This window comes from Hypanus sabinus, chromosome 4, assembly GCF_030144855.1.
Source record: "Hypanus sabinus isolate sHypSab1 chromosome 4, sHypSab1.hap1, whole genome shotgun sequence".
NCBI lineage: Eukaryota > Metazoa > Chordata > Chondrichthyes > Myliobatiformes > Dasyatidae > Hypanus > Hypanus sabinus.
In genome coordinates this window covers 102,437,359-102,452,186 of record NC_082709.1, presented here as the reverse complement: position 1 = coordinate 102,452,186, position 14,828 = coordinate 102,437,359, and the positions used below count along the sequence as shown (strand labels likewise).

The window sequence follows — 14,828 nt, the reverse complement described above, 5'->3', positions numbered from 1 at the left end:
AAATCTGGTAATATCCGGTTTGATCCGTCGCAGGACCATCAAATGGAGCTGTTCACATGGACTTCAGGATGAAAATTTATCAGTTGTGCATCAGGGTAAAAACAGACTGAAGGACACCAGTTCAACTTGAAATGGTGAACTTAGAAACCATAGTTCTGTGGGACTGTCCAGGTCTGCAGTTCAAGTGTAATCAGCTCTGAAGCCAAAATCAGCTGTCAGAAATATTTTGTATATTTCTAGATATCTAGATAGTAGTTTCCAGTTTATAGTTACTCATTGTATCTTATCACAGACACCAACTTGAAGTGTGTGGAACTGATGGCAATTATGACTGCTTTGTTCCAGGGAACAGAAATTCAGAAGCAGAAAGTTACACTGTCGGAGAAACATGAGCTGATTCAGCAGGTGGAGAAACAAGCACAAGAAATCAATGATTTGAAAGAAGAAATAAATCTGCTAACACGAAAAGGAGGTCACATTCTTCCCCCTGCCCAGCCACCTTTACCACAGTGAACTCTGAATCATCATTAAATGACATTACTTACTTTCAGCTACAGAATGTCCCTATTTTATTCAAATAGATTTTTTATTCTGGCCGCAATTCTGCACCAGAATTGTTATTTCTTCGCAAGACTTTCTACTTTAGACATTACTACTTCAAGAGAAGCGTACCTGTGAGAAAGACAGAGCATTCTGAGAGAAAGAAATGGAAGCACTTTTTTCCTCTTTGGACCCAAAACAGATTCTACACACTTAAAATTGCTCAGTAAATTCTGAAATTTCAATGCAATAAAAGGAAATTTGATGAACTCACTTGCCTTGTGGCAGGGTAATTACCATGTTATCTGAGTGGCATTAATTTTAGAGGTTACTAATTTGTGTGAGTTTGTATACCCAGTGAGAATAAGTTACTAATAATTTAAATGCATCTGCTATAAGTTAGGTAAGACACAAAACTATGAACAGGCGAGGGACTGCAAGTACTAGGATCTTCTCTAGAAACAAGCTGTTGTAGACAGCTTGACCTGTAATCTGATGCATGGTCTCAACCCAAAATGTTGACCGTCTCTTTGTCTTTTTAGATACTGCTTGACCTGCTAAGTTCCTCCGGCAGATTGATACTTGCTAAGACAATACAAAACTAGGTGTGATCATGAGTGGGAAGAGGATATAGAGGCTTCACAGCGATACAAACAAGTTGAGTGAGTTGGCAAGAATGTGGCAAGTGCAATATAATTTGGGGAAAACGAGAAGTTATCACCTTAACTGCTATAGTTCATCTAGAGTTCCACAGTACTAAATGGCCTACTTTTTTGAAATCGTCATAAGATGAATCCATCAGGGTATGCATTTAAGTTGGTACATAAGACTACTGATAATATCCCATGTTAATCAGAAAGTTAAATATCAGTGTCCCAGGGAAGATGGGGAGTTGTAAGAAGCAAAGGACAATGACCGATGGGGAAAGCTGCTTGCAATAGGGATCTTTCTCCTCCTGCTCTTGATGGCATGGTGTGGATCAATGATTTACTCTTAAGTATATGGTATTGCTGAAGATGGCAGATAATGCAAAGGTCAGCTTCTGTGGTTGGTAGTGAGAAACTGGGCCATATAAGTTACAGAAAAATAAATATGGGGTTGCCAGGTTAGCACGTAAGGGACAAACTGGAATTTGATATGGGGGCACACAAGTAATGCAATGGAAAGGGCAGACAGAGCAAGGGAATAATACAACATAAATGGCAGACTGTGGAGAAGTGGGTTTGTGGTACACACTTGATACTACTTTCTTGAATGTAGCAGGCTGGTAGATTATGTAGCGATATCCATCATTGGCCGTGGTGGCAAATGTGATCGGTGAAGTCAAGTTAGAACTATTCTGTTGCTAACTAGACTACTGTTTACAATTCAGGCAACCATATTGCAGTCACTGTAAGGAAGAGAATGTTACCACAGTTATTTATAAGACTAACTTGCTTGGGTTGTTTAGTTCAGTATACAGAAATCTGAGAGGAAGATTTAAGTCAGGGTGTCTAAAATCAGGGACATAGAAAGAACTTATTTTTCTCAAATGTGAAGATCAGTCATTTGGGGGTATAGTGGGGCAGAGGATTCAATTTCCACCCAAACAATAGCAGAGTGTAGACGTGTTACCTTAAAGGCTAGAGGAAGCTGAAACACAGATATTTTAACTGTATATGATGGAGTTGTGCCACATTTATACAGCCAAGAATGGAGAAATTAGATTTGGCTGAATAACTCTCAGCTAGTTGGCTTTCTATGGTGTAAACTTCAGTGGTTTTATGATCATCCAGCCCTCACTGACCACCTCTGGTTCCAATGTATTGAGTTTAGCAGTTTCTAATCTAATCAATTTGCTGCTCAAATCCAGCTCCTGTCTTTCATAATGCAAACCTGCTCAATCCTGCCTTGACTCTCTCAACTAGACTGTTTTGTAAAGGGACCAGGGATATTGGGTAACTGAGTGATATTTTAGGAAATCAGAGAGATGGTGTTTTTTGCATTTGATCCTACAGGTTCCTTTGCTATCAATGATACTCAGATCCAACAGTTTACAGAAAGTGCTCAGACTATTGTTTAATTATCACATTTGCACAAAAATCCACTTTTTTAAAAAATACATTTAAGCATCTTGTCAATTCTGCTTTTATAAACAGGTACAAAATATCAACTGCTGCAAAGACAGGGAAGAACCCTGTATGCACTAAAAGAGCAGATCTAGTATCCAGGAAAGTGCCAACGTTTGATTATTGCCTTTACAGATCAGAGATGCAAGCTGCCATCAGACACTACTGCATTCCATGTAAATCACACTGGAAACATGCCGATGCCTTGATCAGATATGGGATATAAGCCTTGCCAAGGCAGTGCAGTTCATCCATAGTGTGGGGATTGGACAGGCAGTGCTGGTTACAAAAATTTAATTACACCTGATCAAATGTCACTGATATCAAAATAATATTCACCATCTTCACTTACTAAATCTTAGATAATTCTATTTAACAATACATTAAAAAGTTATATTTTGAGTGAAAAGTAAATATAAATTAATGGTAAGAACTTACAAGAAATTTAGGAGTACAAACAGCCCTTCATTTAGCAATGTTACTTTAAATCTGAAACAAATAGTTGTAATTTTGATCACCTGAATTCTAAGTTTGTACAAATAGCTAGTCAATCTTTTTGAAAAACAGTACTGTACAGGTTAGACATAGCTCACAGTACATGACATGCTGGTGAGACAAATCCAGCCCAAATGTACATTGGAAGAATGTAAGAAGTCTTCAAGGTCCTGAGGTAATTAGTCAGCTGGAGCTGAATCATGCACATCAACTTTGATCATCTATCTGAGCCCTGCTAATCTCTCGTAACCTGATGATCGTACTGAGGGGCAATCTTCCAGGTTCGGTAAAAATTCTCTAGAGTTAAGGGTAAAAAAAAGGCAAGGTAAGATTAATCAAATCCTATCAATGTTACAAACCTGTTGTCAGGCTCATTGTAATGCAATCTATACCAACAGTTTGGATGAGAATGTAAAAGGTCATAAGACATAAGAGCAAAATTAGGCCATTCAGCCCATCAAGACTGCTCCCCAATTCCATCACGGCTGATCCCAGATCCCACTGAACCCCACACACTTGCCTTCTCACCATACCCTTTAAAGCCATGACCAACTATCAACTTCCACTTTAAATATATCGATGGACATGGCCTCCACCACTGTCTGTTGCACAGCATTCCACAGATTCACTACTCTCTGGCTAAAAGAAATTCTTCCTTGCTTATGTTCTAAAAGGGTCATCCCTCAATTTTGAGTCTGTGCCCTCTAGTTCTGGATCCCCACACCAAGGGAAATATCCTCTCCACATCCACCCTATCTAGTCCTTTCAACATTTGGTAGGTTTCAGTAAGATCCCCATGCATTCTTCTTCTAATTTCTAGTCAGACCAGGCCCAAAGTTGCCAAAAGCAACCAATATCTGAACCCCTTCATTCCCAGAATCATCCTTGTGAACCTCCTCTGGAATCTCTCCAATGACAACACATCCTTTCTGAGATATGAGGCCAAAAACTGTTGTCAATATTCTAAGTGCGGCCTGACTAGAGTTTTATAAAGGCTCAGTGTTATCTCCTTGCTTTTATATTCTAATCCCCCTAAAGTAAATGCCAACATTGCATTTGCCTTCTTTACCACTTGTAGAAGATTTTTACCAGCTTTTAAAAGCTTTCCACTGATCCAACTTCCCACTCACTTTTGCTACTTTAAATGCAGTTAACTTCCCTTGTAAATTAACCTTCAGGGAGTCTTGCAGAAGGACAAGACCCCCTGCACCTCTCCCCACTTAGATAATAGTCCGCGCTATTTTTTCTTTTACTGAAACGCATTATCATACATTTCCCAATACTGTATTCCATCTGCCACTTTTTTGCCCATTCTTCCAATTTGTCTAAATCCTGCTGCAATCAGCAGTACCTACCTCTCCACCTATCTTCATATTATCTACAAACTTTGCCACAAAGCCATCAATTCCATTATCAAAATCATTCACAAACAATGCTGAAAGTAGCAGTCCCAATACTGAAACCCCTGAGGAACACCACTAGTCACTGGCAACAAACCAGAGAAGGTCCCCTTTATTCCTACTCGCTGCCTCCTGCCTGTCAGCCATTCCTCTATCTATGCCAGTACCTTTTCTGCAACACCATAGGATTTTATCTTGTTAAGCAGCCTGTGTGGCACCTTAACAAATGCCTTCTGAAAATCCAAGTAAATGGCATCCACTGCCTCTCCTTTGCCCACCCTGCTTGTCACTTCCTCAAGGAACTCTTAACAGATTTGTCAGGCAAGATTTCCCTTTACAAAAACAATGCTGACTTTGTCTTATTTTATCATTAGTCTCCAAGTACCCAGAAACCTGATCCTTAATAATAGACTTCAATACTTTCCCAACCACTGAGGTTAGGCTAACTGGCCTATAATTTCCCACCTTTTGCCTTCCTCTCTTCTTAAAAGAGCAGAGTGACATTTGCAATTCTCCAGTCCTCTGGGACCACGCTAGAATCAAGTGATTCATTAAAGGTCATGACCAATGCATCCGTTATCTCTTCAGCAACCTCTCTCAGGCCTCTGGGATGTAGTCCATGTGACTTATCTACCTTAAGACTTTTGAGTTTACCTAGCAATTTTTCCCTTTATAATAGCAACGGCACTCACTCCTGCTCACTGACACTCACAGATCTCTGGTGCACTGCTAGTGACTTCCACAGTGAAGACAGATGCAAAGTACCCATTAAGTTCATCTGCCATTTCCTTGTACACCATTACTGCCTCACCAACGTAATTTTCCAATGGTGCAATATTGACTCTCTCTCATCTCCCTTTTGCACTTTACATTAACTTAAAAAACCTTTTGGTATCTTGCTTTATATTATTCACTAGTTTGCCCTCATATTTCATCTTTTCTGTTTTTTAAGTTGCCTTTTGTTGGATTTTAAAAGCTCACCAATTATCCAACTTCCCACTCACTTTTGCTACCTTATATGCCCTTTCAAAGAAACACAGAAAACCTACAGCACAATACAGGCCCTTCGACCCACAAAGTTATGCTGAACATGCCCCTACCTTAAAAATTACTAGGCTTACCCATAGCCCGCTATTTTTCTAAGCTCCATGTACCTCTCCAAAAGTCTCTTTAAAAACCCTATCGTATCCACCTCCACCACCATTGCCGGCAGCCCATTCCACGCACTCACCACTCTCTGCGTAAAAAACTTATCCCTGACGTCTCCTCTGTACCTACTCCCAAGCATCAAAAACCTGTGCCCTCTTGTGGCAGCCATTTCAGCCCTGGGAAAAAGCCTCTGACTATCCACACGATCAATGCCTCTCATCATCTTATACACCTCTATCAGGTCACTTCTCATCCTCCGTCGCTCCAAGGAGAAAAGGCCAAGTTCACTCAACCTATTCTCATAAGGCATGCTCCCCAATCCAGGTAACATCCTTGTAAATCTCCTCTGCACCCTTTCTATGGTTTCCATATCCTTCTTGTAATGAGGTGACCAGAACTGAGCACAGTGCTCCAAGTGGGGTCTGACCAGGGTCCTATATAGCTGCCTCATTACCTCTCGGCTCCTAAATTCAATTCTACGATTGATGAAGGCCAATACACCGTGTTCCTTCTTAACCACAGAGTCAACCTGTGCAGCTGCTTTGAGCGTCCTATGGACTCAGACCCCAAGATCCCTCGGATCTTCCACACCTCCACACTGCCAAGAGTCTTACCATTAATACTGTATTCTGCCATCATATTTGACCTACCAAAATGAACCACTTCACACTGTTCTGGGTTGAAATCCATCTGCCACTTCTCAGCCAGTTTTGCATCCTATCAATGTCCCGCTGTAACCTCTTACAGCCCTCCACTCTATCCACAACACCCCCAATCTTTGTGTCATCAGCAAATTTACTAACCCTTCCTTCCACTTCCTCATCCAGGTCATTTATAAAAGTCACGAAGAGTAAGGGTCCCAGAACAGATCCACAGCACTGGTCACCAACCTCCATGCAGAATATGACCCATCTACAACTACTCTTTGCCTTCTGTGGGCAAGCCAGTTCTGGATCCACAAAGCAATGTCACCTTGGATCCCATGCCTCCTTAATTTCTCAATAAGCCTTGCATGGGGTACCTTATCAAATGCCTTGCTGAAATCCATATACATGACATCTACTACTCTTCCTTCATCAATGTGTTTAGTCACATCCTCAAAAAATTCAATCAGGTTCGTAAGGCACGACCTGCCCTTGACAAAGCTATGCTGACTACTCCTAATCAAATTATACAGTGGCATGCAAAAGTTTGGGCACCCTGGTCAAAATTTCTGTTACTGTGAGTGAGTAGAAGATGAACTGATCTCCAAAAGTCATAAAGTTAAAGATGAAACATTCTTTTCAACATTTTAAGCAAGATTAGTGTATTATTTTTGTTTAGTACAATTTTAGAGTGGAAAAAAAGGAAAGCAGCACCATGCATGGCAAAACCTTCAGCTTGCGCCTCTTGAGGTAGTCCATTGTGGATTTTGAGGTGAGTTTAGGATGACTATCCTGTTGTAGAAGATATCCTCTTTTCACCTTCAGCTTTTTTTTAAAAAAAATACAGATGGTGTGATGTTTGCTTCCAGAATTTGCTGGTATTTAATTGAATTCATTCTTCCCTCTACCAGTGAAATGTTCCCCATGCCACTGGCTGCAACACAAGCCCAAAGCATGATCGATCCACCCCCATGCTTAATGGTTGGAGTGGTGTTCTTTTCATGAAATTCTGCACCCTTTTTTCCACAAACATACCTTTGCTCATTGCGGCCAAAAAGTTCTGTTTTAACTTCATTAGTCCCCAGGATTTGTTTCCAAAATGCATCAGGCTTGTTTAGATGTTCCTTTGCAAACTTCTGACGCTGAAGTCACCACTCCAGAGTCTGCTAAATCTTCCTGAAGGTCTTTTGCAGTCAAACGGGGGTTTTGATTTGCCTTTCTAGCAATCCTACGAGCAGTTCTCACAGGAAGTTTTCTTGGTTTTCCAGACCTCAACTTGACTTCCATTGTTCCAGTTAACTGCCACTTCTTAGTTACATTACGAACTGAGGAAATGGCTACCTGAAAACACTTTGCTATCTTCTTATAGCCTTCTGCTTTGTGGGCATCATTTATTTTAATTTTCACAGTGCTAGGCAGCTGCTGATTGTTGGGAGAAAGTTTGAAGAGTCAGGGTATTTATAAAGCTTTGAAATTTGGCCTTTCCTAATGATGACAGTGAACAAGCCACAGCTCTAACAAGCTAATTAAGCTCTGAGGCCTTGGTAAAAGTTATCTGAGAGCTCAAATCTCTTGGGGTGCCCAAACTTCTGCATGGCACTCCTTTCCTTTTTTTTACTTTAAAATTGTACAAAACAAAAATAATACACTAATCTTGCTTAAAATGTTGAGAAGAATGTTTCATCTTTAACTTTTGAAGATCAGTTCATCTTCTACCCACTTAACTATTCACAGTAACAGAAATTTTGACCAGAAGTGCCCAAACTTTTTCTTGCCACTGTTCTTGCGGAATGCCTTGGGGTTTTCCTTAATCCTGCCCACCAAGGCCTTCTCATGGCCCCTTCTGGGTCTCTTAATTTCCTTCCTGTTAGCCTTATGATCTTCTAGATCTCTAACATTACCTAGCTGTATGAATCTTTCGTAAGCTTTTCTTTTCTTCTTGACTAGATTTACTACAGCTTTTGTACACCATGGTACCATAACCTGTCTCTTTAGAACGTACCTATGCAGAACTCCACACAAATATCCCCCGAACATTTGCCACATTTCTTCCATACCTTTCCCAGAGAACATCTGTTCCCAATTTAAGCTTCCAAGTTCCTGCCTGATAGCTTCATAATTCCCCTTACCCCAATTAAACACTTTTCTAAATAGTCTGTTCCTATCTCTCTCCAATGCTATTGTAAAGGAGATATAATTATGATCACTGTCTCCAGAATGCTCTCCCACTGAGAGATCTGACACCTGGATCAGGTTCATTTTCCATCTTCTTGTAGGCTTCTCTACATATTGTGTGAAGAAACCTTCCTGAACACACCTAACAAACACCACCCCATCTAAACCCCTTGCTCTAGGGAGATGCCAATCAATATTTGGGCAATTAAAATCTCCCATCACACCAACCCCTTTATTATTACACCTTTCCAGGATCTGTTTCCTTATCTACTCCTCAATATCCCTGTTACTATTGGGCTAAAACATCCAGTGGAGTTACTGACCCTCTCCTGTTCCTAACCTCCACCCACCTTTCCTTGGCTTTTATGCAGTCCTTAACTTCCCTTGTTAGCCACGTTTGCCTACCCCTGCCATACGAGAACAATTTCTCCTGTGGGACTATCTATCCTGCGCCTTGTGAACTATTCCCAACCATCACTGCTCTGGTTAGAAAGTCTGCAGACACTAAAATAGGTGGTTTTAAGAACACTAAAGATAGTTTTCAGGAGTACAGAGTGATTTTGATCAAATGGGTAAGTGGGCTGAGGAATGGAAAATAGGGTTTAATTCAGATAAGTGTGAGGCATTACACTTAAGGAAGACCAACCAGGACAGCACTTTCACAGTGAATAGTAGGACCCTGGGGAATGTTTAGAACAGAAGAGCCTAGGAGTACACGGTTACCTGAATGTGGTGTCATAAGTAGACAGGGGAGTGATGAACATGTTTGGCTTGCTGACCTTCATCAGTCAAGCACTGAGTATAAAAGTTGGGATATTATGTTGCAGTTGTATGAGATAATGGCAGGTCTTGTTTGGAATAGTGTTCAGTTTTGGTCACCTTCCTCTACACATTATGCCTTTTAAGCTGGAAGATATGCAGCAAAGATTAACGAGGATCTTGCTAGGACTCAAGGGACTGTGTTATAGAGGTTGAGCAGGCTACAACTTTATTCATTGGAGCATCAAAGAATAAAGGATGACCTTACAGATGTGTTTAAAGCCATCAGACAAAGACAGAGTGAATGGACAGTCACCAGGATCGGAGCATCAAGAACAAAAGTACATAGGATTAAGGTGAGAGATTTAGTAAGAACCCGAAGGGCAGTTTCTTAACCCAGAGGGCGGTCCATATGTGGAACAAGTTGCCCGAGGAAGTGGTTGAGGCAAAAAAGGTTTAGAAGGATATGGGCCCAACGTGAGTTTAGATGGGTATTACGTTGTAAGACTATAACAGAAAGCAAATGAAATGACACCGATCATATTGGCATGGTATTAGGCTATTTGGACTAATCAACCAGGCTAGATAGCAGCTTGTTGTTAATGTGCTGTGGGTTATTTTTTTTTGGCCATCCACCTCACTCCCTACACTTTTAATCTTCTCAATGGCAGACATATAACACAGAAAGAGAACCTATGCACCAAGCTGTTGTCAATTTCCAGGCATCATCTGAATTGTATTTAACCTCATGTCCATCATACCGTATCACCTTCCCGTTTTAAAATGTTGAGATATTGTCTCTGTTTTACTTACTAACCACAGGAGTAATTACCACATCCCTTCATACTTCTATGTCAGCTTATTGTACACACCTCATTACTGGAAGTAGATGCTTAAAGACTGACACCAGCCAGTGTTGGAAGTGCAAGGGCCAGACAAGCTATCTTACTTCAGCAGTAGTGCCCTTTCCTTGTCACCTATTTGGTTTGACTGTGTTATGGCAAATGCTTAGAAATAGTTTCCTGCGCCAAACTGCAAGTTGGTTAATCCATAAGATTCATCCTTTGCATCCACTGACTCACTGGGAAATTTTACATTTGATGCATGATTAATAAACTCTTCAATAATCTAGAACAAGCTTAGATGATCAACTCAAACATCAGAAATAATCTCACCTTCATGAAGTTGTGACAGTCTTGGACCAGAGGACCACGTGTGATCTGTTTGAACTTTTCACAAACCGCAGGGAAATTATTTGCCTCTAAGATTGAAGCCTGGTGGTACTTTATTAATGTCAAGGCCACACGAAAGGTGATTTTAGATCCTTCATAGAACAGACAGTCCCAGATACGAAGAACTGTCTGGAATAATGGAAAATAGATATCAAGCCAAACAGCAGAAGAACAAGCCCTTCAATCCATCATATACATTTCAAACTAACACACACAAAATGCTGAAGGAACTCCGCACATCAGGCAGTTTCTATGGAGAAGAATAAACCGTCGATGTTTTGATCTGAGACCCTTCATCAGGTCATGCCAGCTCCATATACATGAAGATGTGGTCAGTAGTATGCCTTGGCAAATTTAATTTCAATACTTAAACTTTGAGAGTTTAGTCAAGTTTATTGTCATCGCATCTGTCATACATGTATTTGTACAAATGAAAAACTTACTTGCAGCAGCATCAAAGGCTCACAGCATCGAATATACAACATAAGAGAGAACGCAAATAGATCAGGAACAAATTCACTTAAGTGTTAAGTGATCATTGTGTTGCTATATTGAGCTAGTGATTAGAATTGTGGTTCGGGAACTGAATGGTTGAAGTGAAGTAGCTGTTCCACCTGTGTGCCTCCTGTTCTACTGTAGCTACATAACAGAAGAACATAAGAAATAGGAACAGGAGTCGGCCACCTGGCCCGTCAAGCCTGCTCCACCATTCAATAAGATCATGGCTGATCTGGCCATGGACTCATCTCCACCCACCTGCCTTTTCCCCATTACCCTTAATTCCCCTACAGTGCAAAAATCTATCCAACCTTGTGTTAAATATATTTACTGAGATAGCCTCCACCGCTTCATTGGGCAGAGAATTCCATAGATTCAGCACCCTCTGGGAACAGCAATTCCTCCTCATCTCCATCCTAAACTTACTCCCCCAAATCATGAGGCTCTATCCCTTAGTTCTAGTCTCACCTATCAGTGAAAACACCTTTCCTGCCTCTATCTTATCTACCCCTTTTGTAAATTTTATATGTTTCTATAAGATCTCCTCTCATTCTTCTGAATTCCAATAAGTACAGTCTCAGGTGACTCAATCTCTCCTCATAGTCTAACCCATTTGTCTCTGGAATGAACCTGGTGAACCTCCTCTGCACCACATCCAAAGCCAGTATATCCTTCCTCAATTAAGAAGATCAGAGCTGCATGCAATACTCCAAGTGCAGCCTCACCAGTACCCTGTACAGTTGCAGCATAACCTCCCTGCTCTTAAATTCAATCTCTCTATAGCAATGAAGGCCAACATCCATTTGCCTTCTTGATAGCCTGCTGGACTTGCAAAACAACCTTTTGTGATTCATGCACAAACATTACGGTTCCGATGCACAGCAGCAAGCTGCAATCTTTTACCATTTTAGTAATAATCTGCTCTTCCATTTTCCCTTCCAGAGTGGATGACCTTGCATTTACCAGCATTGTATTCCATCTGTCAGACCCTTGCCCACTCACTTAACCTATCTATATCTCTCTGCACATTCTCCACATCTTCTGCACAATTTGCTTTTCCACTCAATTTAGTGTCATCAGCAAACCTGGGTACATTACAGTCAGTCCCCTCCGCCAGATTGTTAATGTATATCGTGAACAGTTGCAGGCCCAGCACCGACCCCTACAGCATGCAGCTCACCACTGATTGCAAACTAGAGAAACATCTCAACTCTCTGCTTTCTATTGGTTAACCAATCCTCCATCCACGTTAATACATCACCCCCAACTCTATGCATCTTTATCTTATGGTAAGTCTTTTATGTGGCATCTTATTGAACGCCTTCTGTAAATCCAAGTAAATAACACCCATCTGTTCCTCACTATCCATTATGCTCATTATATCCTCAAAGTACTCCAGTAAGTTTGTCAAACAGGACCTGCCTTTGCTGAATCCATGCTGTGTCTGCCTGATGGATCCATTTATTTCCAGATGTTAAACTAACTGGCCTGTAGTTACCTGCATTTTGCCTACATCCTTTTTTAAACAGTGGTGTGACATTCACCGTCTTCCAATCTGCCAGGACTTGCCCAGAGTCCAGAGAATTTTGGTAAATCACCAAAACCTCTACTATAACTTCTGCCATTTCTTTCAGTATCCTGGGATGCATTCCATTAGTATCAGGGGACGTATCTATCTTTAGGCCCACAAGTTTTCTCAGCACTACCTCCTAAGTGATAGCTGTTGTATTGAGGTCCTCCCCTCCCATAGCATCCATAACATCTCTCTTTGGCAATGTTAGATGTCTCCTCCATCATGAAGACTGACACAAAATAATCATTCAAAGCTTCTGCCATTTCCTCATTATCCCCTTCCATCAATTCCCCCTTCTCATCCTCCAAGGGACCCACATTCACTTTAGCCACCCTTTTCTTCTAAATATAATTATTAAAACCTTTACTATCTGTTTTTATATTTTGTGCTAGTTTATTTTCATAATCTATCTTCCCTTTCTTTATTGCTCACTTTGTGGCTCTTTGTTGATTTTAAAGTCTTCCCAATCTTCCAGTTTCCCACTATTCTTGGCAACTTTATTTGCATGAGTTTTTAGCATGATGCCTTCTTTTATTTCTTTAGTTATGCAAGGCTGGTTCTCCCCACCCTTACTGTCCTTGCTTTTAACTGGAAAATGTTATTGTTGAGCACTGTGAAAAATCTCTTTCAAAGACTTCCACTGTTCCTCAATCATCCCATCTAGTCTGTGTCCCAGTCTACACTAGCCAAATCCTCCATCATCCAATTGTAGTCTCCATTGTTTAGGCATAATACATTGGTTTTAGATGGAACTATTGCACCCTCCATTTGTAAGATAAATTCAATCATATTGTGATCACTCTTTCTAAGAGGATCCCTAACTACAAATCACCAATTTTACCTGTCTCATTGCACAGGACCAGATCTAAGATAGCATGTTCCCTTGTAGGTTCAGTAACATGCTGTTCAAGATGGATGCAATCTATGAAGTCATCCTCAACACTGCCTCGACCAACGTGATTCACCCAATCTACGTGCAAGTCAAAGTCCCTCATGATAACTGCTGGTCCACTCTGACATGCCTCAGATATTTCTCTGTTTATTGCCTGAGCCATTGTAATGTTATTATTTGGTGGCCTATAGACAACTCTCACTGGTGATTTTTTCCCCTTTACTATTCCTAATCTCTACCCAGATGGATCCAACATCCTGCTCCTTAGAACTTGTATTGTCTCTCACTATCACCTTGATCTCATCCTCAATTAAAAACGCTACCCACATCCCTTACCTTCCTGCCTATCCTTCCATTATTACTATGAAAAGATGGCATGGCCTGGATGGTGGAGACCTTTGATGACAAAGGATGCCTTCTTGAGGCAGTGCCTGCTATAGAAGATACTACCAATCGTGGGCAATGCTGAGTCCACTACTCACTTGTCATACCAGGCCATGATACAACCAGTTAGGATACTTTCAATAGTACATTTATAGAAGTTTATTACGGTACTGATCCCCTAAGAAAGTCCGGACATTGTGATTGCATCTATGTACTGGGTATTCCGATATGTTAATGCTAGGGGTTTATCGCTGCTGACCCTCCTGATGCACTGATGTAGATTGATAGATGTTCACACATCTCCCCCTTACTGAAGTCGACGTTCAGTTCTTTAATTTTCCCAGACATTGAGCAAGAGGTTGATCTTGTGGCACCACTCAACCAGGTATCCCATCTTGGTCCTTTACGCTGACCACCCTCTGCATGCAAAAAAAATGTTCTGCAGGTCTCCATTAAACCCCTTTCTCCTGACCTCAGCCACTCTGCTATGGGGAAGGTATCTAACTATCTGCCATATCTATGCCCCTCAAATCTCTCTCTCTATCTGTCCACTTTGCCTTGCATATTAAAGTGAGAAAGTCACATTATTTATGATTGGATATGGTGCTGTATAGCCTGTCATAAATGGGCCCAAGGTGCTCTCGGGAAACTCCAGCAGTCCTGAAAATTGTGTCTTCTTGTTTATGGATGGATGTACCTCTAAAACTATGAACTTACACTTAAGGAGATGAGGCTGTTTGAGGAAAAAAAAGTCAGTTTATTTTGTGATTGTTCAATAAGCATCAAAATGTTTGGAGTAAATTCCAAGACACCAGTGTAGGCAGTACAAGTCAAGAGTACAGAGTTGTACTAGTGCCCCTTCTCCACAGCACATTAAAACAAGATTTAAATATACAACAAAACGAGAGTTCCTCTAGGAAAAAAATTCTCACTGAAAGCAGAGTTGAATAAGCAAGAAACCATGCATTCAACTGTAAAC

At 40.9% G+C, this 14,828-nt stretch overlaps 2 protein-coding genes across 5 annotated transcripts in view; one reads left to right on the top strand and one right to left on the bottom strand.

The window, feature by feature from the left end:
* LOC132393039 (cilia- and flagella-associated protein 44) overlaps positions 1–813 on the top strand; it is a 210,917-nt gene extending 210,104 nt beyond the window's left edge. For all 3 annotated transcript variants that reach the window (XM_059967770.1, XM_059967768.1, XM_059967769.1), the window contains one exon: positions 346–813. In XM_059967770.1, the coding sequence (XP_059823753.1) occupies positions 346–513 (168 nt within the window). In that variant the 3' untranslated portion in view covers positions 514–813. The remainder of the gene's footprint in view (positions 1–345) is intronic.
* A 1,765-nt stretch (positions 814–2,578) lies between these two features.
* Positions 2,579–14,828, bottom strand: part of grtp1a (growth hormone regulated TBC protein 1a) — an 84,724-nt gene continuing 72,474 nt past the window's right edge. For both annotated transcript variants that reach the window (XM_059967766.1, XM_059967767.1), the window contains 2 exons: positions 10,446–10,631; positions 2,579–3,440 (listed from right to left, as the gene is read on the bottom strand). In XM_059967766.1, coding sequence (XP_059823749.1) covers positions 3,351–3,440; positions 10,446–10,631 — 276 coding nt within the window. In that variant the 3' untranslated portion in view covers positions 2,579–3,350. The remainder of the gene's footprint in view (positions 3,441–10,445; positions 10,632–14,828) is intronic.